Source organism: Stegodyphus dumicola, chromosome 11, assembly GCF_044657685.1.
Source record: "Stegodyphus dumicola isolate Sdum_Otavi_A_Nest chromosome 11, ASM4465768v1".
In the NCBI taxonomy this organism is placed as follows: Eukaryota; Metazoa; Arthropoda; class Arachnida; order Araneae; family Eresidae; genus Stegodyphus; species Stegodyphus dumicola.
This window is the reverse complement of record NC_140778.1, coordinates 90,254,978-90,280,822: the sequence shown is the minus strand read 5'-3', so window position 1 is coordinate 90,280,822 and position 25,845 is coordinate 90,254,978. Positions and strand designations below refer to the sequence as shown.

Genomic DNA, 25,845 nt, shown 5'->3' with positions numbered 1-25,845 from the left:
AGCATACAGTTATATTAAAGATATGCGATATAATCAGGTACAGATGTAAAGATGAACAAATACATTACAAATTGTGGGATACATTAAATGAGTTCCGGATTAATCATAATATTAAATATAATTAAAAACAAAACATGGCAAAAAAAAGACATAAAAACAAGACATTAAGTAAATTAATATATATACAGAGCGGGCTGCTGACGGCACGGTGTCCAGGGAAAGAAGTCACTCCAGGCTGTCAGCAATGCTTTTAGCAATGGTAGTGCAGTCTCTAATGGGGCTGAGCGCATATTTATTCTTAATTGCTTTCTGAACCATGCCGGCATATTGATTGCAGCTGGTCTTTTTAAATGTGAATTCGCTGTATGCGGGGAATCAAACAGATAGTGATCTGGGTCATCAGTACTGCCACAAATGCATTGGTCACTGTCTCTTAGGCGAAATCTGTGAAGTTAAGACATATATGGGCCATGCCCTTTCAGATACTGTGTGAAGTGCGAAGAGCTGCTTCTTAGAAACTAGTTAACAAGATGTTTTTGACGCCTTGCTATAGACTAATCTTTCGTATACAAATTATTTTCAAATTTAATTTCATGCTTCATTAAAATTATTAGTAAAAAGAGATAGTTGTTAAATCATGTTAATAATATTTCTAACTGTTGTAAATTATAATACAATGAGTTCATGGATTTGTAATATACTCATTTATAATTTTTAGAAAACTTTTCAGCAGTAATGGAATTCCTAACAGTTGCTCCTAATTCATTAAGATTACATTTGATGGTTGCATTAAGATTACATTTCTTTCTGCACTGGTATTTTAATGTTATAATCATAATATCTCATAATGGCTTACAGATGCAGATTAAATTACAATTAATTAAAAAAACAAATACGGTATCATACAGAACAATACTTAAAAATTAGGAAAAAAGAAAAATATATGAAAACTGAACTAAAAAATCGCGATGCAAATGAACTGTACGTAATATACAAATTAAAGTCGAATGAACAATTTATTTTACATATTAAAAAGCCAAAATAAATTGTAAATTCTACTTAAATTTTACTCTAACCAAAGAGGATTTCAAAATGGCACTATGACTCAATAAGCTTACAGACGCTAAGGGTTGCCATGAGTAAAGTTCAGGTGTTTACTGTTACATTAAAACTTCTTTATTGGCGTGGACATGAGACAAGTTGGGTTGCCATTGGCACGAATTTTCTTACAGTGTTGTAATTCAGCAAAATAAAATGACAGAAAATGATACTAGAAACTGTATATTAAGAACTGTAAAAATTAAGATATTGCTGAGTAAAATGTTATGTATGTTTATTATGGTTGCTTATATCGTTGGGATTGAAGCGAATTTTCCACTACAGATAATATTAAAGCAAACTAACTAATTGCAGGTAAGATATCTAGGATATGTTAAAAATAAAAGCTTGGAAAACAAAGGAAACATTTTCTTCTGATTCTGGTTAGATTTACATTAATTAATGTGAGAGATCATAGAAAACTGTGCTTACATATTTTATTTAAGCAAAACGTGCTGACAGCTGTTCAACAGCAGCTTCACATGTAATAAATACCTGCACAAATAAATATATAACTTTCACCAAATATACAAATATGCTTTGTGAATACATGCAGTTAATCTCCGTATTCCTTATTCCAAATTCGGCATTTATTTTCTCTATTCATTGTTGTATTTGCTGGGCAGTTGAAATCTCTTGCAAACTGTGGTAGGTTGGACATAGATCCTATGACTCTGAAACAGAAAATGTATTTAAATTCTTTTGCATGGAATATATCATCATTTCTGTAATCCAGCTATTACCGAAATTTCTTGTTTTGTTTTCAAAATCATTAACGAATTAATTAAAAAAAAATATTAGACATAATCATGTACACTTTTAATCTGTTCGTATAATTGTTGCGTTTTGCGAATTTCTAAATTTGGAATAACTGATGACAACACTTGATAATGAATCAAAACACAATTTATTTGCCAGTATTACACAGGAAAGTTCAAAGAGACGTTTGCAGTCGCCGGAAAACTACGATGAACACACTGAAACGGTCAGCAGCTACAGCCTTCAGGGTACAACGATGAAGACAGCTTCACGGCAAAGCACTAAACTATAGCTCCCGACTCGGTTCTGTCGCTCTTAAGCTAATCTCTAAACTCAAAACACTACTACTCAACTCAACATACTCTACTGAATTCAAGATACTCCTTTCTCCGCGTATAGACAGGGTATATATAGCTTTTAACCTACCTTCAAGGAAAATTTCGAGGTAAATCGCTAAAAATGTGTGCTAGAATGTTCTCGCTCCATCTCTGGCGTATCGCCTATTTTGTCGTCAAATAGGCTATTTCGCGCCAAATCTGGCGACCCTGTTTTTCTCTGCATTGTCTGGCAACCCTAACCCCGCTTTGCGGAGAAGCTATCTTACCGCAGCTGGATATATCGTAACCCAGCTATATACCGGGTGATGAAAAAGTCAGTATAAATTTGAAAACTTAATAAATCACGGAATAATGTAGATAGAGAGGTAAAAATTGACACACATACTTAGAATGACATGGGATTTTATTAGAACTAAAAAAATACTGTTATCGGGCCTTTTTTCTTCGAAAATGCGTGATTCTGGTTTTGTAACTGCTACCGTGACGGCTGAGAGGTACGCCGATATGTTACACAATCGCATCGTCCCCAGCTTGGCTGATAAACACCTGCTGGAACGTACGATTTTTATGCAGGATGGCGCTCCATCCCATATTGCTAGACGCGCGAAAGATCTCTTGCGCGCGTCGTTTGGTGATGATAGTGTGCTCAGCAGCCACTTTCGTCATGCTTGGCCTCCTAGGTCCCCAGACCTCAGTCCGTGCGATTATTGGCTTTCGGGTTACCTGAAGTCGCAAGTGCATCGTGATCGACCGACATCTCTAGGGATGCTGAAAGCAACATCCGACGCCAATGCCTCACCATAACTCCGGACATGCTTTACAGTGCCGTTCACAACATTATTCCTCGACTACAGCTATTGTTGAGGAATGATGGCGAACATATTGAGCATTTCCTGTAAAGAACATCGTCTTTGCTTTGTCTTAATTTGTTATGCTAATTATTGCTTTTCTGATCAGATTATTGCTTTTCTAATAAAACCCCATGTTATTCTAAGTATGTGTGTCAATTTTTACCTCTCTATCTACATTATTCCGTGATTTATTAAGTTTTCAAATTTATACTGACTTTTTGATCACCCTGTATATCGTAATATGCAATGTTTTTTCATCAAAATAAATAGCACAATACGCTCACTTTTTTTAGGGTAAATTCCTACTGCGTAAAAAAGTGATGGATATTTCACTTACCGAAACATTGGTGATCCACCAAGATTGTTACTTTTTAAATTCATCTTTCTTTGTTTTTCACACAGTACCTGAAAGGATTTTTAACAGTGTGTTTATAAGAAAAACGTATGCCATATAAATAATTATATGAAGAAAAACTTATTTTAAATAAGCCGCTTCCAGTTAATTCTACAAAATATTAGATATTTCGACGAAAAAAATTTAAGAACTGAAATTATTTTAAGTGTTATCCGATTTAGTTTTTTAATTATTAGAACACTTCCTTATATAAAGTTATATGCAGGGTGTTTCATATTGAATGGGACAAAAAGAAGAGCATAATAAGAATTCTGTAATTGGTTTATTTAGCCAAAAGAAATTAAATCTGAAACTACAATAATAGAAGTTTTATCTGGCAACAGTAAAAAATCTTCCGCTTACGAAATCGCCCTATTTTTTTCTATAAAGTTATATGCAGTGTTTCATATTGAATGAGACAAAAAGAATAGCATAGTAAAAATTCTATAATTGATTTATTAAGCCGAAACAAATTAATTCGGAAACTACAATTATACAAGTTTTATCTGGCAACAGCAAAATATCTTCCGGTTTCAAAATCGCTCCCAGAAACACTGTTAATCAAAATCGCCTCATGCATGCAGGCGGAAGCGTACTGTATTTCGGAATACGCCAAAACATCATCGTTTATTGTCGTTTAAAGAATTTTCTCACGAAATTTGGTAATGAATCATCGCACATCGTCACAATGTCGAATGGTGGGTGAACAGTTTTAGGACATGGGCAAGAAAACCAGCCCAGGGTCAACAGCATCCAAAATCGAAATACTTAAAAAAAAATTCACGAAATGTTTTTACGAAGTCACACAAAATCAACGCTTCGGACGAGTTGTGAACTCAGTGTGCCTCATGTAAGGGTGTGACATATGTCACGGAAACGTCTACCATTCCGTTCAAACACCTTTCAGATGGTGCAGGTGTTAAAATCTTCCGACAAACCATTGCGTACAGCTTTCTGTGAAAATTTTCAGCGGTGGGGTAGACCGTCGCTGGATTAGCCATGCTGGGTCAAACGACATGCTATTCCTTTTCTGGCAACAGAGATCCACAGATCTAACCTCTTGTGATTTTTTTCCAGTGGAGTTTTGTTAAAGAAAAAGTGTTCTTGCCTACACTTCCTCAGGAATTATAGCAACTGAAGCAGAGGGTAATTGAAAATGCTGTAACTAAAACTCGGACGCATTAGCAGTTTTTATCGCTAATTAATTTCCCTTTAATTTTAAACCGAAGCACGTTGTTTAAAATATTACTCGAGTAAATAACGTAACAATAATTATTGCATCTGTAATAAACATCTTACAAATGAAAGATGTCTAAAACATTCTCCTGCATATAAATTTCAAAATAAAATACGCGAAATTTTGTTATAGCATTTCAAGCAGTTTGTTTTGATTTCTCGTAGCGGTAAAATCCTAAGAGAGACCACACCCTTGGCGACAAACTGGGAAAGTACAGAATCACCCACTGTTTTGCGCATTTTTCAAAGTCGCCACTTGAAAATAACAAGTAAAAGAATTGCACAAACTCGGTATTCATGTACACATCGACCTATTTTCACTTAAAAAAACATCCCAGAATTGCACACTTCCTGGACTTTGTTCATGTACACATCGATACGCGCCATGTAAGTGGGCGCGCTAAGGGTGTGGGCTCTGCTAGGATACAACTCTATTAGCTATTCTTTTCTAATTGCCATTCTTTTTGTTGTGACTTATCTCACTTGTCTAACAATAACATCAGAACAAGCCCACGAAATTCATCGCGGCAAGGAGTGCAAGATTGCGCCTGTCATTGGCAAGGAGCACCATGCAGGTGACAGTACCATTTGGCCCAGCTTCCCCCCCCCAATTTTGATGGAGTGCATTCGGAAGGGGGTTTCCCATCTTCTTCCCGACGCGACGGTTTCCCATCCTTCTTCTCATACCACCAACCAGTCGAGAGGACTTTCAGGTCGCGGTATATTTAGAGTGCTTCCATGCTGCAGAGACACTATAGATTTACAAACATTCATGTCTTCTCCGGGACTCAAACACGGGCTCTGTGGTACGGCAGTCAGCGTCGCTAACCACTATCAGGGTAAGGCTGCTGCCATTCTTAATATCACGAATTAAAGGCATGTGTACTTCTTGTGGAACGGTGTTTGATACACCTGGGTGTTAGAATGACACCTTACCCCAAAATGAACATAGCTGAAAGTTTCAAAATATTTTATAAGTAACTTGAGATACAGTATTTTTTTTTTTTTTTTTTTTTTTTTAAATTTTGAAAAGATTCACGGACAATAAATTCAAGCCTCAAAGCTGTCTAACTGAATCTATGTTATCAAGGTAATTTTACCACGGTAATTTTGAATCAAGTGGGGAACAAATACATATAATACACAAAAGATATAAATATACATAAATAAAAGCAAAAGAATACAGAATAACATGACAAAGTAAGTATAAAAATCAGACTTCTATAATTACGATTGGATTGAGAATGGGCATTTGCCTTTTTTCATTAGTAGCGTTCTTATAATCGTAATTATAAATTCTGAGTTCAGAATAGTACGTAAACGAATGTGAAACTGTCTGGCCAGATAAAATCTTCTCAGTGGAATTATGTTTAGTTCTGCATGAATTGCATTGTTTCTAATATATTACGGTGCGTTTGTAATTTGCCACAGAACAACATTCCGGGGAGTTTGCAGTTTTTTACGTAGAGTTTTACATGAATACGCCCAGACTGGATAAGCGTAACGGGCATATGTCTTTCATTTTAAAGCTGGCCCCATGTCGATCTTTTCCTTTTAACAATCGTAAATAGTGCCATTCCTACGTACCGGGTATCTGGATCCTTTGTTGTCAGATCTCTGCAAGATGGTTTTTCTGTAAATACACTTCGACCAAAGGAATTTCAAATGTTAACATAGACCAGCGATTCCTAAGTTGTGGCTACGCGAGTACGTAACAGCTAGTCATCAGGGCTGCGTGAAAAAATGATCAGTGTGGCGAAATATATTACAGTGCTAAAATAAATGCTAATAAAAATCAAAATATTTTGTAAAATTTTAGTTTGGCAATGGATAAAGGAAAAGCGTTTCCGATGTGACTGATACTGATCGAAAATGTCTTCTGGAGCATTATAAGTGACAAATTATAACTAAACCTACCCACATTTGTCATATTACTGGATTTGTTACGCATCTTATATAGCCACTTCCTTTCTTACTTTGTCAGTGTATCGTATATAATCCTTGGCAGCTGGCTATACTTCAGTATTGAATAAATCCTCAAGTCAGTTTGTTATGCAGCTGTTTTCTTTTAAATTGTGATACTGTATTGGCAAACGACATTGTTTAATCGTAAGTTAGTAAGAATTGTAATCGTATAACTTATAGGCAGAAAGATATTTGGCTGTGTTCCCGTCGCCACATTTTGCCAACATTTTTCAGGTTGGTATGTGAGTTTTGATTTAGATTTGGTTATCCGACGCAACTGTGTTGCAACCTTAAATAGGAGCACCGTTATAGCAAATTGAATTGTACAGTCCAGCTACTTGCTAAAAATTCAAGGGGACATATTTTGTTTTGTGTTATTTTAATTTAAACCTCACAAGCTGATATGTAAAACTAAGCGAAGATTTTACGTGCTTGTGGGTTTGTACTTTCTTAATTAATTTGAGCTAAAGGCAAAGCTTGCACCACGGTGTTAAAGTAACTTTTAAGGTGTTTTGATTCAGATACTTAACTACTAACACTCTTCAAGCGTTATAACTTTAAACTATATTCAGTGTCTCACTCAATCAAGCTATGTACCATATTTTGTTTGAAAAGAAAATTATCGTTTTCAAAGTACTTTCGACCAAACTTTCACCTGAAAGGTATGCTCTATTATATTACTTCTAGCTGTTGTTACAAAATAAATGACTTACGTTTGCTGCACTTATCCGAAATAACTGATTCGGTGTATATTTCAGTCCTGGCAGTTTTTTTTCTATTTGATTATCATTTACCCAGGACTGATATGCCTGAAATAATGCAAGAGTAATATTAATAAATAATATATAAGTTAATAATGTAAACATAAAGTAAGGTATCTGAAAGCAAATAATGAAATATTACATACATAATCCTATTAAAAAAAGGGAATTAATTTAGGTACAAGAGCTGAAAACTTCCTGAATGTTACATTTAACTCAAAATCAGAAAGTAATCTTTTATAATATTTGCTAAATTAAGTTAAATTAATTATACTGGGGAAAAGTGGCTTAAATATTATATGATATACTTTCATAATATATGTCACGCTACAAAATAATTTTTTAGTGATATTATTCTTTTATAATTTATTTCGTTCGTCGATTATTAAATGTCATTATAGCGATGTCGAGAGCTAATCAAATACATTACAAAGGAGTTCGAATGTCAGAGTTTGTCGCACAGGAGCTCTTTTGCAACAGTGGTATGATATTCGAACAGGCAGAAGATAGAATTTCAAGGTCATTATCATATTCAAGTTCATGCGAAACCCTTGCGCTGCTGCACTTCTCATTTGCACTAATAGATGGCGACACGAGCAAGTAAATTATCGGAGCCACCGAGGTGTCTCGTACTACGCAATCGTTAGAAGGGCGACTCGGAGAACTACACACATTCCCCTCTACTGAGAACAAATGACGAGCTATGTTGCAGACGCCAAGACTCTCCTTCACATATGCTTCACCTCAATCTTGACGGTGACACACATGCCAACAAACCAGCTTCTTTCAACCATGTTCCACCATGTACCAACGTACCCAACTCATGGAGGTAAAAAGTAAGAGGAGAGGCCCTGACTGGTTTTCCCCCATGCACTGCTTTGAAGCAGCCATTGCAGAGATGTTGAGGAACAAACATCTCCACCTCCTAAGGAAAAATTCTGTACCACCAATCATGATCAAAACTCCAGTTAACATTAAACAAAGTGATTATTACCTATCGACAAGGACACCACAGAAATTAGTGACATTCTAACAGACCTAGGATATGCAGTTTCCAAAGTAGTACAAATGACACAATTACGTATACGCCAACCCATGACACTTTTTCAAGAACAACTTCTTCCTACACTTTACATTGACTCAATTTATAACATCACACATTTTTCACTATTAATAGTTCAAATCCAAAAACACATATATATACAGAAGCTCTTTTTCAACAGCGGTATGATATTCGACTGCCATAACATAGATTCAGGCTCGAATCTCAAGGTCATTATCATGTTCAAACGCATGCAAAATTCGTGCGCTACTTCACTTCAACGTCAAACTCATTGAAGTTCCAAGACCTTAGATTCTCCAATCTTTTCCCCCACTTTTAAACTGTAGAAATGAGTCAAGATGCAGTGAGTAAATAAATTCGAAAACTACGTTTCAGGTCTCCATACGAGAATTTAACGGAGCTAAGTATTGATCATTATAACTGCGGATAAATTTAGTCTGCATTTGTTTGATACTAGATGCACCTCTTAGTTTCGATGTTACCAATAGAGAAAAACTTTTTAATTCAAATAAAATAAAATAAATAGAACAAAACGAATAACATTAATATACTAACATTATCATTTGGCAACATAAATTGATATTTTATGAACAATATTCAAAGCACTTATTTGGGAAAAAAATATTCCGAAATGATAAGTAGTTCAAAACATTCTGTGATTCTAAAACTCAATAATTTTAAAGTATACCCTTTTCAGTCATTTTTATATGGAAAAAGATATTCCATCTTTGAGGGGTCCGGTATTACAGCCGGTGCAATCGGTGCATCCGTATCGAACGGCAGAATTTAGGAGCACGAGAAATTGCACAGTGCGGCGAAATGCCGGAAACTGTCCCTGACTCTGGATCTAAAGAATTATTATTTACCAAAAAATGATTTGCATTTTAAATTCGATTACATTTCAGCGAGCAAGTTAGAGACTTAAATCATTTCAAATATCACTAAAACCTAAAGTTTGAAACTGTGATTTTTATTTATAGATTTAAGATATGAATGTGCTTAAAATAATTATAATTAGTTAGTTGCAGTACTATTGAAACGAGTATCACGATATCTACAAGTTTAAAAGAATGTTCTGTGTCATAAAAAACGCTCTTCAGAAATCTATGAGTAGTGCCACTTGCACAAAAATGCCACGATTCCCTTTTCGATTGTCATCTCAAATGATGTAATTTCTTCGTTGGTTATTAAAGTAATGTTGTTCTTGCCGTATCCAGGTGCACCAGCGGCTGAGCGGTATAGCCGTTGAACACGGGTAGTTCGGTCGGAGGTTCGAATCTCGCGAACGAACTGGTTGCGTGGACGTTTTTGTCGTTTTGCCCTCTGTAATGTGCATACGAACCAGTTTATTTAGAAAAACCTCTACGAAGGCACCCCTTCCCTTAGGGAGACAGCCCTCGAGTGTTTTGCCGTAATCAAGTAAACCAAACCTATCTTGTCGTGTCCATCTTCATGGAAGATGAGGAAAACTTCAAACAGGATGGACTTCTGCTTCTACCACAATTTTGAGGGAACCCACCCCAGAGGGTGGTTGGAGGGACTCCCACGCCTTTTCCCCTACCAACAACCTCTTGGGAGGACTTTCGGCTGGCCGCATATTTAGAGTCCCCCCATGCCGCAAAGACACTATACGTTTACAACATCCGTGTCTTCTCTGGGATTCGAGTCTAGGCACTTCGGTACGGCAGTCAGAGTCACTCGCCACAATTCCGTTTCGGCCGTGCATTAAGTACTGGAACATATGTACGGGTAAAAAACTGCAGACTATTCGTTTCCATATATTGAGCAGTAATTAAATAGCAGTATTTTCACTTTTGTTAATTCTATTGTAAATTTCCTTAACGCTTTGCTTTCGTGTAACTGATCTGTCATCGCTCCCTGTATATTTTGTTTTTTAAGTTCATATGAGACAGAATCTAAAATTTAGATAATTTCCTTACCAGATAAGCTATTTCGAGACCTGCAGTTTCAGCCATATTTTCTACTTTTGTGCTATTGCTGTTTACCTGCAAAGAAATAACATTTAGAATGCATGTTCAAAAATACTTTGAGTTACAAGCAGAGGCATAACCGCAAAGGCGGTTGAAAAAAAAAATTATTATACGCGTTTCCTTCTTATCTGATAATCCTCAAGTGGCTGAGAATGTAAGAACTAAACACTGGTAAAGCCAACCACCTTCATATTCCTGCAAGACTTGGAGAAGAGCGATTTTAAAGTTACCAATTGTTTTCGGTAGCTTAGGCATTTTTAAGACAGCACTTCAAGACTGCTATTGTAAAGATGTTACTGAATACTATGATCGTATTTCTGGGTACCATTCGCGATACATTCTCTTTTTATGTTCGATCATGCAATTCTTATCGCACCAAAGTAATAGAATATTCCGTCGAATCGACTGGACTACATGCTTCTGTAGATTTGTAACTAAATACATACATAGGTGAAAAATTCACATAAAAATTACGTAAATATCACCTTAAAACTATATATTTCTCGCTCTGAGTTTATGTAAAATAAAAGACATTATAAATATGAAAATAAGTGCATCTTACCCATTTCTCAAATTCAGGAGACTCACGAGCGTAATTATCATATTGTGTTACAAAACATTCGCTTTTCTTGTAGAAACGTTCGCGTGCGCTTTGGCTCCAATATCCGAGTCCATCATGTACACCTGTGATTTTGCCAATGAATATTAGTATTAACGATGGGAAAAAATGTAATTAGCAGTTTTGTAGTAGTAAAGTATAGTAGTAGTAAGTAAAGTATTCTTATGCAATAATCATAAATTTGTAATAAATATAACTCTGTTTCAAATAAAGTTTGTGGAATTATGAATGAGAAATTATGAATTCACATTTATCTGAATTCTCGTAGTTTATTCATAAATGGCTGTGTATCGGAAATTCTAAATATATGCTCTTTTTAAATCATTTCGCGATATTGCTGTTGAATTGAATTTTATGGTTTAAGTTCGAAGAACGTGATATTTAATATATAACGGTAATACACAAAACGTTAAAAAATAAGCCCCTGTTGGCGTAATATAAAATCGGAAACATTCAGATTCTTTTTATTTGGTTTTGAAATTATTTAGCTTAAATGTCCAAAAAACATTTGAACGGTTTTAGCAATAATAATAATATTCTATCCGCTAATAGCATTGCTACAAAAAGCATTGCTTACTAATTATATATTGTGATTAATTACATAAATTACTGCAAGAACTTATAAGTATATCGCATATGTTCTTGAGCTGAATTATATAAGACTGATATTATATCCTGTATGTTCAACACGACCATTAAAATATAAAAGTAGTAAATCTTAAAAGCATAATCTTAAGCACTTTACATTTTTTACTTATTACATTCTCCGCTCAAGGGATGGATGCCCCGTGGAGGTCTTTTTTAAGGGTGGGTGTACGTGTGTGTGATTATGACAAAGCCTCGAGGGCTATCTGCCTAAGAGGAGGGATGCCTTCGTGGAGGACTTTCTAAGAGAAACTGGCTCGTATACACGTTACACATGGGGAAAACCACGAAAACGCCCATGCAGCCAGCCCCTTCGCGGGATTGGAACCTTGGACCGAGCTACCAGTGTTCAACGACTTTACCGCTCGGCTGCTGGTGGCCCTCTTTTTAAGGGAAACTGGTTCGTATACACGTTACAAAAGGAAACACCATGAAACTCCATGAAAAACATGCAGCCAGCCCGTTCGCCGCGACTCGAACCCCGGACTGAACTACCAGGGTCCAGCGGTTCAGATTATGGTCACTGATTGATATAATGCTAAACTGTCAGAAAAGCCTTTTTAATCTTTCAAGTGCTGAATGTTGGCCCACCAGCGGCCAAGAGGTAAAAGTTGCTGAACACTGGTAGTTCGGTCCAGGGTTCGAGTTCCGTCGAACCCCAGGGTTCGAGTTCCGTGGTTTTCCTAATATATAATATGGATACGAGGCAGTTTCTGAGAAATTCACCCATAAAGGCGTCAGGTTACAGTTTCACTGTACGTTGCATTCCGGTAAAGACCTCTGATTTTTATCCTTTAGAAAGAAAGTAAACCTTCTCCAGGAATGGCATCTTTTCTACAAATGGTAATTAAAATACAAGGTTTGACATACAGGGGTTTTTGGTCGTAAATATTTGGTTTCATATTTGCTTCGGTAGAGTTCAATCATATACAAACGAGAGCACTTAACCTCTCTGGTAATTACTATAAAATGTACATATACGTAAATATTAAGTATTAAAAAGAACTTACTTCTATATTCATCTTCAAATAACGTACAATCTACGCAAACACACACACAAAAAGGGACAGTGCTAAATCTTTCGTTCTACACTGCCGACTGACGAAATTTAACTTTCGTTTTTCACGTCTCGAAAGCTCAATTTAGGACTTTTATTAGATTTATAATCAGCATTGTTTTACCATAGGTATTTTGACTCAAGACCGAATTCCTCCTGCACTGATTTTTTTTTCATATTGCGTTACTACGATTCAAATTATGCCTAAGTATTAAATTATGGAAAATTTGCTAAGCACTTAGAAAGAAATTTAAAAAATTATCTGGGCATGCTCTTTTTAGATTGTGTTACGAATAATGAGATACATTCCGCAAAAGAAGAAGAGGAAGAATGACCTTGCTTGTTTGCATTAGCTGTACATAAGTCACGTGATCTCTGAGGTCATCTGCATTGTTTGCTTACAAAAGGTATACATAAGTCACGTGATCAATGAGGTCATCGGAATGTATCTCATTCACTTGGCGAAATTCTTAATTTATGGTAACCTATTTTCCTTTTCCTTTCGTTGTGCACGAGCGGAAAGAAAGTTGCATCTCTCATTCTTTCAAATAATTGTAACAAACTGCTGAGCCAAGTCTGGCGTTATTATCGCTTATAACAAATACCAAAAATTTCAAAACTTAAATTCACCCATACTTTAGGAAATTTTGCATAAAAAATTCCAATTTTTTGAGGTACGTCTAGAAATGAAAAACTTATAGGTTTATAATTGGAAAGTGTTTTCGAAAAAATATTTTAAATTTAGATTTTGAGCTGTGAAAGAAGGCATCAACCAAGTTTAATCAAAAACGATATTAGTTAATACATACCAAATTCAGTTAATGTTACGAATAATGTTGAGGACTTAGAACTTTGAGAGCTGATATTTTAAAATCTAGTCGTGGGATGTTTACAGAACTTGTCATTAGTTTGAATCGTAAAAGTGAAATATGGGAAACATTAGAAATATCACTTCAGAAAAAGTCCGACTTTGTATCAGAATCCTTATTTGAAACATGTAAGTTAAATTTCGTCAATCGCCCTAGTGGAACGGGACATCTAGAACTGTCCAATTTTTTTTCTTTGTTTGCGTGCAACTCGTACTGCGTTTATAACTACCTTCTGGCATTTATAATGATGTATTTGGTTAATATAAGTACGTAAAAAATTGAGTCATAACATTTCTGCAATTTAAAAAAGTGATTTTATGTATGCTGCTCTGACTGCTGCATTGCAACTGGAAATTCGCGCAAACACCAATTTTGCAATACTTAACTTGTGCTTCAGTTGTTAGAAAGCTGTATATATGACAGGATATTTTAATATAAGTAATTTCTTCACCTGTTTTAAATAATCCATGAGTAATTTCAAGACCAATCATGGAAGCGATGGCTCCGAAATTCAAGTAACTGAAATAAATGTTTAATTAAACACAAATCGTCTCTCATTTTTTTATGTAGAAAATAAATCATAGAAATGGGAATGAAAGCATTCAAATTTGGATTATGATTAAAGAAATAGATGATATTATTAACATCCTACTTTGGCCAATCCATGTCGAAGAATGGTTGCTGTAATATTCCTGCAGGTAATTCTGCAATATGAAAGTCATTGGTAAAAAAATATAAAAATCATATTTTTTTTCATTAAAAACCAGTGCGTTTTCTGATATATAAACTAAGCTTTAAATGAGGGTCTCTTAAATCTTCCGAATCTTTTATCCGTTTGGATAGGATTTAAGTCCCAAGAAGCTCCGTATGCCTAAGTAAAACTCTCTCAAGGAGGTTTCGGGAGTTATTTGTAATCACCTAATTATATGTTATAATAGTTTGGGAGCAATTTTTCCCTTAACTTTATCCATTATTTTCATTAATAAAATAAAAACAAAAGTTATCGTAAAATGTCAATAGATATATTTTACGCACTTTCTTCATCATTTCATTGGACAATAAAGAACAAAGTCAATGATAAATTCAATTGTTTTCTAATCAAATGTTTTTTGGAGTGGAGGATAATAAATCGTTTCCTGTAAGAGCGTGCGTCATGCTTTGATGTTTAACTTTTCATATTATTTTACCCATTTGAAAATTTCAATCTGAAGTCAAACGGCACCCTTAGTTTGCTGCCCCAGGAGTCGACTGGGGGGGCAGCCTTCCACTTTCTAACTAAGAACTATACTTAGACAGACTTGGCTCCTGGGGTACATAATTCAGTCTTCACAGTGACTATAGCCATCGATTCTTCGGTAGCAGGTTCAGGTTCGACAGGGACTGTACTGGTACTGTCTTATCTGGCCCTTGGTTGTGGGGACACTATATGGTTAGATTTCGGAGGTTGTCCTTGGGGATTTGGCTGTTTTTGGTCAAGACTGGGGACGGTCTTCGACCTGACCTGACTTCATTCCCTTTGTAGGTGTTGGAGTCCGGTCGCCATTGACTTGTGTCCTTATAAGTTCGACTGTGTGCAGTTTTGCCCCACTGTGTTGACCGGGGTAATGCCTCCTTGGATCTTCTCTGGAGGAAGAGGCGCAATTAGCCCTGTTAAGAATGAACCACTCCAGACATGGGCTTGAAAAATGCCCATGTCTGGGAGTCTCCCTCCTTGGTGAGTTGCTATATTTATTGCTTATATAAAATAAGAAAGAAGCATAACTCTTACAGAGATAGAAAAGCATCTAAAACTGCCATACTAGTTGAGGGAGACTTTCACAGCAAATACTTTTTTTCTCTTTTAACAGTAAAGAAAAATACATCTTTCTTTGTAAGTTTTTCGCGTATTTAGCAAGTTGCTCGCTTATTCCTGGAGTATACTACCACAATATGAGAGCAAACTATTCCAACTGCAGTATCACAATTTCAAAGAAAGCAGTCATCTCTAATTTTTGAAACATCTTTCTTCATTGTCTCAAACAGGTAAAAGATATATTTTACAACGAAATATTATCACGTTGATATAATATACACAAAAGATATAAAACATGAAAACTCATTTTCAGTTGTATGCACTTCCAGATGATGACATTTAAGAAATTTAAATGTTTACATAGAATTATTTAAATTTGAATCACATGAGGAGGAAAAGTATTCAAGACCCTAAAAAAATGTACAAAATTTACTTTTGCTGACTACTAGTTCGTTGATATCTCTCTCTCTCTCTAAATAATCACTCCAAATAAATAGAAAGAAATTAAGAATTTATCATAAAAATTAACTGTACATAGCGCAATAAATAACAGCAAATAGCTCAAGAAGAACTCAGATTTTAATCTGTATCTCTTTAGCGTTCAAGAAATTTCGTACATTGGTAAAATCGCCAGCAGAATAAACGCACAATTCAGCTAGTTCTAAATATCTTGGTTGGATAGCAACTAACAATTACAAGAGGTCATCCTTTTATGCTTTGATATTATTTATGTATTATGCTAGATTCAGTGCCAAAATTTAATGCGCTGTTAATAGCATCGTCAGCGAAGTCCATCAGGGATGCCATGTGTACGAGACCATAAATGAAGTTCCGGATTTGGAGAAGTCAAGAAAAATAAAGGAATATGAGATCCACGCCTCGTGAAAAACAAGGATCTTTGCCGATAATGAGTAGGATTATTTTGTTCGCCTTTCGGAATTCAGAAGGTGCTGGAAAAATTCTTAGACCAGTCGGAAATGTGAAAAGTGTCAGGTGATGAAATCATCAAATTCTGGACATCGGGGGAAATATTCCACTGTCTGCGGAAATCAAGAATATAAAGTAAAGAAACCCTCCTCGCATACTCGGATATTAGTACGTTAATTGGCTTCCGCTAATTATTAATTAACGCTTAGCGGTTATTGCAACTTATCCCAGGTGGAGACCTGACGAAATCACGAGACAGACTTCTTGGGCGAAACTTCTCTGTAAATTTAGAGCAGAGGCACTTTATCCTTTAAGCAGTGCATCATCGTAAAGGGAAACAAGTGGAACTTAGAGGTTGAATTGGCTTTGTAGTTACAGCAGTAGGAAGATTTCGCTATATTTCAACTGGGACCTGAGCTGACGTTTGGCTTCGGCAGGCAGAAAGTCTTCAGAAGCTGTTGACGGGACAGGGAAGCGAATCATCTTCCAGCAAGCGAGAAAATTTAATTTCTCTCCTTAAAGTAAAAACATTTGCACTAAATCTAATACAAGTTTCAGTTTTTTTCTCTGAGTTTGGATTACTTTGCATTTATTTGCAATATCTGTGATTTTCTTAAGGAAATTGCAGGTTTCTTGATCCCACAGCAAGTTTTTGATAGAAGATGAGAATTCTTCAGTGGCCTTGCTATATCTTTGTTCCTATATTTGGAATCTGTTGCGAAAGTTCGCTTGGCCTTAGATGTTTTTCTTCTACGAAGCCATAAAATAGTTTCCTTCGAAATCATATAAATGGTTTCGAGAATTCAGAGCAAATTTTTGCTTTGAGAGGATGATCACTTTGACATCGAAGGCATTTGGAAATTCCTTTGAAGGTGGTTTTTGCATACTTGAGGTAACGCGAGCGATTAAGGCATCCAAGCTATGTATGCCCAACTTGCTGTCATTTAAAACAAGTATTTAGGGTTCCATTTTCTGTGGGATCTTCCACTCATTTGAAGACATAACAGCATCCTGATATTATCTTGATATTCAATATTTTATTCGTCAGTTCTGGTTATTTCTACGAAGATCGGAAGTTAATTAATATTTTCAGTGCATTTTTGGGGAAACTGTATCTTGGCCACTGGAATTCAAATCAAACGATACTTCGATGGTTCAGTGGATTTTTCTGGTAGAGAATGAAATGTAACTTTTCTCTCTTGCCATATTCATGAAAGAAATCCTAAAGGACGTGATAGCCTCAGAAGTTCGAAAATTGGATCCTCTGTTGAGATGAAACTGCAGATGGAGAAGAAGGGAGAAGTACCTTGCCTTTGGAACACCACTTGCAGAGAGCTGGAAAGGTCCCAAGGAAATCGAGAGCAAAGAGGCAAATAGGAGTCACGTGCGTGGGTGCGGATGGTGCTTGTCACATTATGAGGTACAACATATCAGATTTTGTGCAGCTATCGAAAAACTTTGCAAAATATGTGATGCAAATATTGTTAAAAATGTCCTGCATCGCTATTCACGACACTGAGTTGGTTGCCAATATAAAATTTTCAAGAAAAGCGTGAAGCCGTCTCAAATTTCAGGCACGACAAAAACCAGAGTCCAGACTAATTTATTTTCTCAGTAACTGAGGATATGTGTTGCAAAATGTCGACTAGATCTGTCTGCATCTACGGTGAGCGAATGCGATGAGATTTATTTACCTGTTAAGGGGTGTTGGCAGCCAAAAATTTTCCAAAAATGGTGATCTGGGATTTTTGCATTTTCAGATTTTCTACACTTTTAGCTTTCTAAAAAAATACCATACTTTATGAAAATAACAATAGAAAAATCTAGTTTTAATTTTTTATCGAACGTTTTGACCAATGACGATTTTTACAAGCAAATGCATTTTTCTTAGAATGTGATTTTTTATACTCTGTGTTCCTTTTCTTAGGAACTATTGCTCACAGGTGTACACACTTTTTATGGTTCATTTATTATGTTTCGTAATATTTACTGAAATCAGCTTCTTGTGATAAACTAAGGAGGAAAAAATTACAATTTTTTTTTTGTGACAAAAGGGCTAAATATGCTAATGCAATGTTCTATAAATTACTCTAAAACTCAAAATGTTTCAAAAGCTCATTTCAATATAATCAGACAGGTGTACTTTAATTACACAAACAAATTCAAACATGATCTACAGCATATTTTGAGAAAGGGTACATCGAAAATGGCCAATGTAACATTGTCGGTATAGGGGGTTCCGACTTCCCTTAAGGATTTAATTTTAGTTCATGAGTGTAAAAAAACTACATTTTACAAGGTTTGGTATTTATCAACATTTTTAGATTTTTCTTGTTTAATTTACAAAACACATTAAAATGATTTAAATTTAAATAAAAGTATACGTATTTTTCGAATTTTGAAAGGGGGGGAGGGAATGATCGTCTGGCAATGGTGAAAAGGGGTGTATGGGGCAACAAAGACTGAGAACCACTGCTCTAGGTATTTATTAATTTTGATGTGTTTTTAACAGCTCATTATTATTTTATAATCATGTTTTAAGAAAAAACGTTATTAATTTTTCTTTTTCAGTTTAATAATTTAAAACTGACAACTTTGGAAAAGTAAATTTTTGCTGATAATTTGGGAGTCGTACTCTTGCAAAAATAAAAATTTTAACTAGAGACTTTGAAACTGTTTTATACGCAAATAAAATAGACCTGTGGTTAATTTTATCCAAATTTTTATGGTATTTAATGATTTGCTATATTTTTAGACTAAACTGATGAAAATCTTTAGTATTTAATCTTATTCCAATTCGGAAAAATATATTTTTTTTGTATACAGAAAAAAAAAAAAAATTAGTTTTTCTTTCTTGTCAGGAAAAATTTAATGCTTACAAAATACTAATTTTGAAGAGGATAACAGATATGATGATTAGCGAGAAAAATAATTTCTCCTGATGCTGATATTCAATGTTTAGCAATCAATAAAATTCAAAACGAGAGGAGAAAATGAACAGTTACCAAACTTGAGCCCCAGAGGTATGTAGAGGTATATTACAGAAAAGATGTTTGCATGTTTCTTCAATCTGGAAATAAACCCATATCAAAATAAATTGAAATGTCTTAATTTTAATGGAAGTTTCTTACATAATAGAATTTACGTCTAGTTACCATTAAATCATTGAATAATTGATGATTAAAAATCCAAAGTTTCAGATGTAAAATCTAAAGACAAAGACAAAAAATGTTGTCAGCTCATTCAATTTTTTTCTTTTAATTTTCCCTAATATAACTTTCTTAGTATTTACTCTCATATTTTACCTCCGCGTATCCTCTGTTAGATTAATAGTTAACAGTTGCTTATTCATAAATTCCTTTTAGCATGCCAAATGAATCCTGATTTCAAGTTTTTCTCTCCGAGGGACTCCTTTTAAAGAATATGTAATGCGAATGGGCCATTTTGGCAGTATTTTAACAAGCTGGAAATGCTGCTCTCTGCGATATTCCTAACTATGGTTTAATTTATTTGATTTGACAAAGCTCAAGGGCTTTATGGTTAAGGGAAGGTATATCTTTGCTGCGAGCTTACTAATGGAAACTCCTGCATAATTTGAAGTCTATCAAATGAAAAGTATTTATAAATAAATTATTGTTAACTATCAAGCTAGAGGATATATTAGGGGTGAGGAATACGTGAACAGAAGACTTCTGTTGCTCAACATTGTTGGTCCGAATATCACACTTTCAATTTTTCTGCTGCCAAAATAATTCAAAAAACGTCTTCCATTGGAGAACTGGATTTTCTAGAGGCATTTCACATTAAAAAAAATCTTTCTGTTCTAGTTAACGATCCTAATTCCAATCCATCTTTGCCTTCAGCCTTTAAAGAAATTATGTTTTAGTTCTGGTTTCACCAACAGATGGCGCCACTTGCTTATTCTTGTTCAGGTTTTCTTATCTTATCTAATCATTATTTCCTATCTTGTTCATTTGCGGTTTTGCAGCTGAGGATGGTGGTTCGGTAAAACCATCGAAACTAGTCCTGTGAAAATTTGAAAACATAACGCTGATTTTTGTTGTTTGACTTAATTAGTATTTATTCGGCGTGTTATTGGGTCTTAATTCTGTATCTGTTATAAACGGAAAACTTAGCTGCATCTGTTACGGAACTGAAGGAGAAAGCTGAAATTCTACTTCGAATGTGAAACAAGACAAGCAAAATTGCTCATTTATACTTCTTCTGAGCATTAATTGATAAATTGAGAACGCTTAGATGCTTACATAATCTGCAAATCACGTTGTTATAAGAGCTGAGGCAGCCAAATGATTAACTACGTGCTTTTGTAGCCAGAGCGGTGGAGAAAAAGAGATGCATAGAAAGTAGCTGGAGTATTTAAAAGCTCGGATCCTCTGCTTCAATCCTGAAAACAAGATCTTCCGCACTGTAGAGAAAATGTAGACGCAAAATAGGGCAATACGGATCCTTGAACAGGGGATGCTTTTAATTAAAATTAAGAATTTAAAGGGCTATTGCCAATTAAGTTAGTAATTTGCTCCAAATAAATGTAACTTGTTAATAATTTTCCTTCATATTTTTTATATTTTACGTATATATATATATATATATATATGTATGTATATTGCAAACATATCCCATATCCACGTTTTTAATAATAAATTAACAATTACTCTTTAACTCTTCTCTTCATTCTAAAAATAACAATGCAATAATTTTTCTAACATAATCTTTACTGCCTGTAATTCTGAAAAAGATCCGTCATCTATTCTCTGTTACGCACTTATCGATAAACTCTTAACCCAGCATCCGCATATTAATCTGTTATGTGACCCGGAATGTAATCTGGTATAAAAGATATTTGTTGCCCTATCTCGCTCTCTTTTGCTTCGACTCTTCTTCCTGGGTACTCTTTGGTGCGCCGCTCTCTTTACTTTATCTTGCTGGTAACTACGTTATCTAAAGCGCAATACGCTATATAAAATTTTGGGGTAAGTGCTGCACCCGTGATGATATGGGAAGAAGAATATGTTTCGATAATTAGTTCGTTGGCCAGCAATGAAAGTTATGTTCAGTTCAACCACGTCTCTTTATAAATCTGTCCTCCGTTATGTGTCGTTCAAACTACGCAGCAAATCAACTTCTTAAATCTGTTACAGCTTTCACCCAGTTCATCAAAATAATAATAATTATTGTATTATATATGCGATATAAACACTTCTAAACCAAAGCTATAAAAAGGATTTTTTACAACTTTTATTCGTTTTACTATTTCATATGCAAGAATAGGTATATTTGATTAACATGTAAATCTACGCTCTAGAAAAAGGGTAAAATAAAACCCGTAGGGCTTTGAAATTAAAAAACGGAAAGGCAGGAATCTAGAGACAACATTATTTATGGTAGGGTACGAACTGCGCGAAATTTGATCGAAGATCCTCCCCCCTCTTATCCAATAAACGAACTGTGCGACTTTTTCCTGTCCCCTCTTTCTAAGAACTTGATTTCCCAAGAAGACTGGGTGCTACAAAAAGTCCTTTATCGCCAATGTGGCATTTTATTGAAACTGCAAGCCTCTAGTTTCCGTTTATCAATATTGTGAAAAATTGAGCATAAAAACAAATATTAATTTAAAGTCTGGCGTGTGCAAAAGTAAAAATGAATTTCTTTTACACTCATTTTAAAGTTTTATGATGCTTAAAAGAATGATGAGCCAAATCTTTTTTATACTTTGTAAAAATTAAAAAATTTCCAAGTTGTAGATTTTAGTCGCTATATATATATATATATATATCAGTTTTGATAATAAAATTGACAGATTAATGGAATACACAAAACTGATACATAATCAACCTATCAAATATCGGATTTGTAGCGCACTTTGGTTGAAAATAATTAAATTTGGTTAAAAAAATAAGTTTCTTGTCTAGATAAATATTAACAAATGTTCTTAGATAACAGATTGCTTTTAACTTTCATATTTACCACTTTAGGTAAACAGTTCTAATTTAATTTAAACAATTCTCTTTATTAAATCTAAAAATTGAATTTTTTAAGTGGTTCTAAAGTCACACTAATATTATTGCAATATATTGTAGTATTAAGCTTTCCATTTTTAGTCATTGAAGTTATTTTAAGGTTATTTAATTTTCTTATAAAGTCCATATTTTAATACTAGAAACGTTTAAATATTTATTTTGTTTTCCAGTTACTCTACTGGATGTACTTTGGCAAACATTTAATTTCTGACACACATTTAATTAATAAATTGATAATCATTCATGAGCGTCTGCAAAATTTTCGTAATTAAAAAAAAAAAAAAAAAAAAAAAAAAAAAAAAAAAGAAGAAAGAAAGAAAGAAAGAAAAACGAACTCCTTTATATTCATATCTTGGGATTTTGAGTTCCCTTTGTATCCATTCCTTTTTCACATATTGTTGCATTGTATTCAAGTTTTCATGTATGTGGAATTTATATATTTTGTATTGTATTTATGCCAATTTAAATTTAAATGATAATTTTTGAAAATTCTTGCATCGTAACTCTAGTTAAGAGAAGATATTTCTAACACTTAAAGCATAATCTTCAGCATGCACCTTATTTTCTAACCACCTAGTTTCAGGCTGAATTATTTGTAATATTAATTATTTGAAATGATTTGTTAACAAAGATGGTCGCTAAAACACGCTAATAATATATCTAACTGTTGAGATTTATAATGCAACAAGTTCATGTTATTTATAATAGAATTCATTTATAATTTTTCAGCAGTATTGAAATTAATAGCAGATATTGATAATGTGATACATTTAGATTACAATGATTTAAATTGCCATTGCCTTCTTCACTGATGCTTTTATGCTACATTCCTAATATGTCATAATGGCATACAGATAAGTTTGACTCATTCAACAAACACGTAATTCTCTAATTCAGCCCACTTTTGTTCTTACGAGTGCTGTATCTTCTATTTCCTTTAATATATTGTTCAGCCTATTTTTAAAAGGTCTTATGATTAAACGGAAAAGTCACTAAACATTGGTAGTTCGACCCGAGTTTCTAATACCAGACATCCCCCAGCTCTTTCTTTTTTTGTACTTATTTACTGTGTAAAAATGTATCATAAAAATTTCAGCTCATGAAGCAAAAATATTTTTTAAATTTATTCTTAAAAAATATTGCAGAAATTTTCACCTTTATCTTATCAGATTTATAGCATATCTTTTTAATATAGCATAGCATATTAGCATATCATTTTAAAAATCCCTTTAATAAGAAAAAAACAAGGAAGGAAATTAACTCGAATTCTATGATTGATACCTTGGTCCAAATTATGTGTAACCTTTTCTAAAAGCATAGAGTTTATATGGATATCAATAAATTAAGGATTATTTCTCCAACTAATTTTCTTAACATGTACTCCAGAATTTTCTTTTCACACTGTAGCGCTTTATGAGCGTTTCACACTTTATGAGTTTCTATAATCATTCAGTTTCTGTACTATGGTAACTTTGCATACTTTCTGACAAGTAGTTATATTTTTAACCACAGTATTTTAATTCCTATTGACTATCAGTATATTATTCACTTGTTTCACTAGTGCAAATATTTATTTTGTACGCAAATCTATGCAAAACAGCAATAAAACTTCAGCTATGCGGAGTTCCTGATCGATTGCTTGTTTTAGATTGAATGAAATAAAGCTTAGTGTTACTGTTAATTAGCTTATTATTAATTTGATTGTACGTTTCTAATTAATTATATGTTCAGATATTTCCAAGTATTACACAAACTTTTCCATCCCAATTTTTAGTTTTTGGTTAAAAATATAAGCTTTTATATATTGAGAGGCTTAATTGATTATATTAATTTGCAGTACTGTTTATCTAATTCTTTTCTTCTACATAAATTTTAGAAAATACTTCTTAGCATAATAACTTAAATTTATTTACAATTTATACGTCAGTGTTCCAAACGCATAGTAATGTTGTTATAATAGATTTCATGCTAAGCCTTTTTTTAAATTTAACTATTAATTTCTGCAAACATTTACATGATTACTTTAATTAACGAAAAATATTTCTAGCACACTTCAACACACTTTGATTCGGAATAATCTTTTGCACGCCAGTGAACTGTATTAAATTTTTCTGTCTAGTTCAGACATCTTGACTATTATTGATGCAATTTATAAAAAATATAATTGGTATGTTTTATAATTATTTAATTTATAATATTATTATAATACTCTTTGCTCTAATATTGTTATTAGTGAAAGATATTTGTAATGTATGTTTATCAATACCTTTTATTTTCTTTGTTAGCTCTCCCATTTATTACTGTTATTTAAGTAATTAGCCTGCTTGTTAGATATTCTTTACTTGTTCTTCTGATTGTTAATATGTAATTCTGTTTCTTTATTTTTATTTTCCTCTTGGCTACAATTGTCTTCGAAAAGTTAAATTCTAACCCTGTAGGTAACGGGGGGAAGAAATTTTGGTTCGCGCAGTTGGACTATAGCAGAACGGTTACAGCCGAAAACATCGCGGCAAAAACATCGCAGACGAAAACGTCGCGGAGAAAACAACGCAAGGCGAAAACGTCGTGCTACAAAACATCGTGGGAGAAAACATCGCAAAGAGAAAACATCGCAGTTCTAAAACATCGGAGTACAAAACATCGTTGTCGAAAATAAAGCGGTTCAAAAACTTCGCAGTTTAAAAACATCGTCGTCGAAAATATCGTGGTAAAAAATAAAGTATCTACAAATCATCGCATGACGATAACATCGCAAACATGGTTTTTTCAGGTTTTTAATAATTGTAAATGGATATTCCCGTAATGATTTGTGAGCGCAAGATGGAAAGAAGGATAATTTTTACTTTCATATTTTTTATTGATCAATAAATTTTTCCTGAGAAAATAAAAAGGATGCTTAAGCATAGAAAATTAATGCAACTTATAGCACTTAATAGAATTTTAAACCGACATAGTTAACTAACAAAGGCCATTAATAAATCATTTTTTATAAAGTTTTTACTGGTAGTTTTTCATGAAAAGTATAATCTATAAGTTGCATTAAATTTTCAATGCTTAAGTTTCCTTCTTACTTTTTCAGCAAAAATTTATTAGTTAATAAAAAATTGTGAAAGTAAAAATGATCCTTCTTTACATCTTGCGCTCACAAATCATTATGGAAATATCCGTTTACAATTATTAAAACCTGAAAAAAATATGTCTGCGATGTTATCGTCATGCGATGATTTCTAGATACTTTATTTTTTACCACGATATTTTCAAACTGCGAAGTTTTTGAACCGCTTTATTTTCGACGACGATATTTTGTACCGCGATGTTTTAGAACTGCGATGTTTTCGCTCACGATGTTTTGTAGCACAACGTTTCCGCCTTGCTTTGTTTTCTCCGCGACGTTTTTGTCCGCGATGTTTTTGCCGTGATGTTATCGGCGGACACCAGCAGA

At 34.0% G+C, this 25,845-nt stretch overlaps 1 protein-coding gene across 1 annotated transcript in view; it reads right to left on the bottom strand.

Moving 5' to 3' along the window:
• Positions 1 to 1,518: 1,518 nt before the first annotated feature.
• Positions 1,519 to 25,845, bottom strand: part of LOC118201046 (neprilysin-2-like) — a 41,663-nt gene continuing 17,336 nt past the window's right edge. Inside the window, exons 5-12 of the mRNA XM_035373066.2 lie at positions 19,371 to 19,435; positions 14,299 to 14,350; positions 14,098 to 14,165; positions 11,019 to 11,140; positions 10,406 to 10,471; positions 7,355 to 7,450; positions 3,384 to 3,451; positions 1,519 to 1,772 (exon numbers count right to left, since the gene is read on the bottom strand). Coding sequence (XP_035228957.1) covers positions 1,655 to 1,772; positions 3,384 to 3,451; positions 7,355 to 7,450; positions 10,406 to 10,471; positions 11,019 to 11,140; positions 14,098 to 14,165; positions 14,299 to 14,350; positions 19,371 to 19,435 — 655 coding nt within the window. The 3' untranslated portion in view covers positions 1,519 to 1,654. The remainder of the gene's footprint in view (positions 1,773 to 3,383; positions 3,452 to 7,354; positions 7,451 to 10,405; positions 10,472 to 11,018; positions 11,141 to 14,097; positions 14,166 to 14,298; positions 14,351 to 19,370; positions 19,436 to 25,845) is intronic.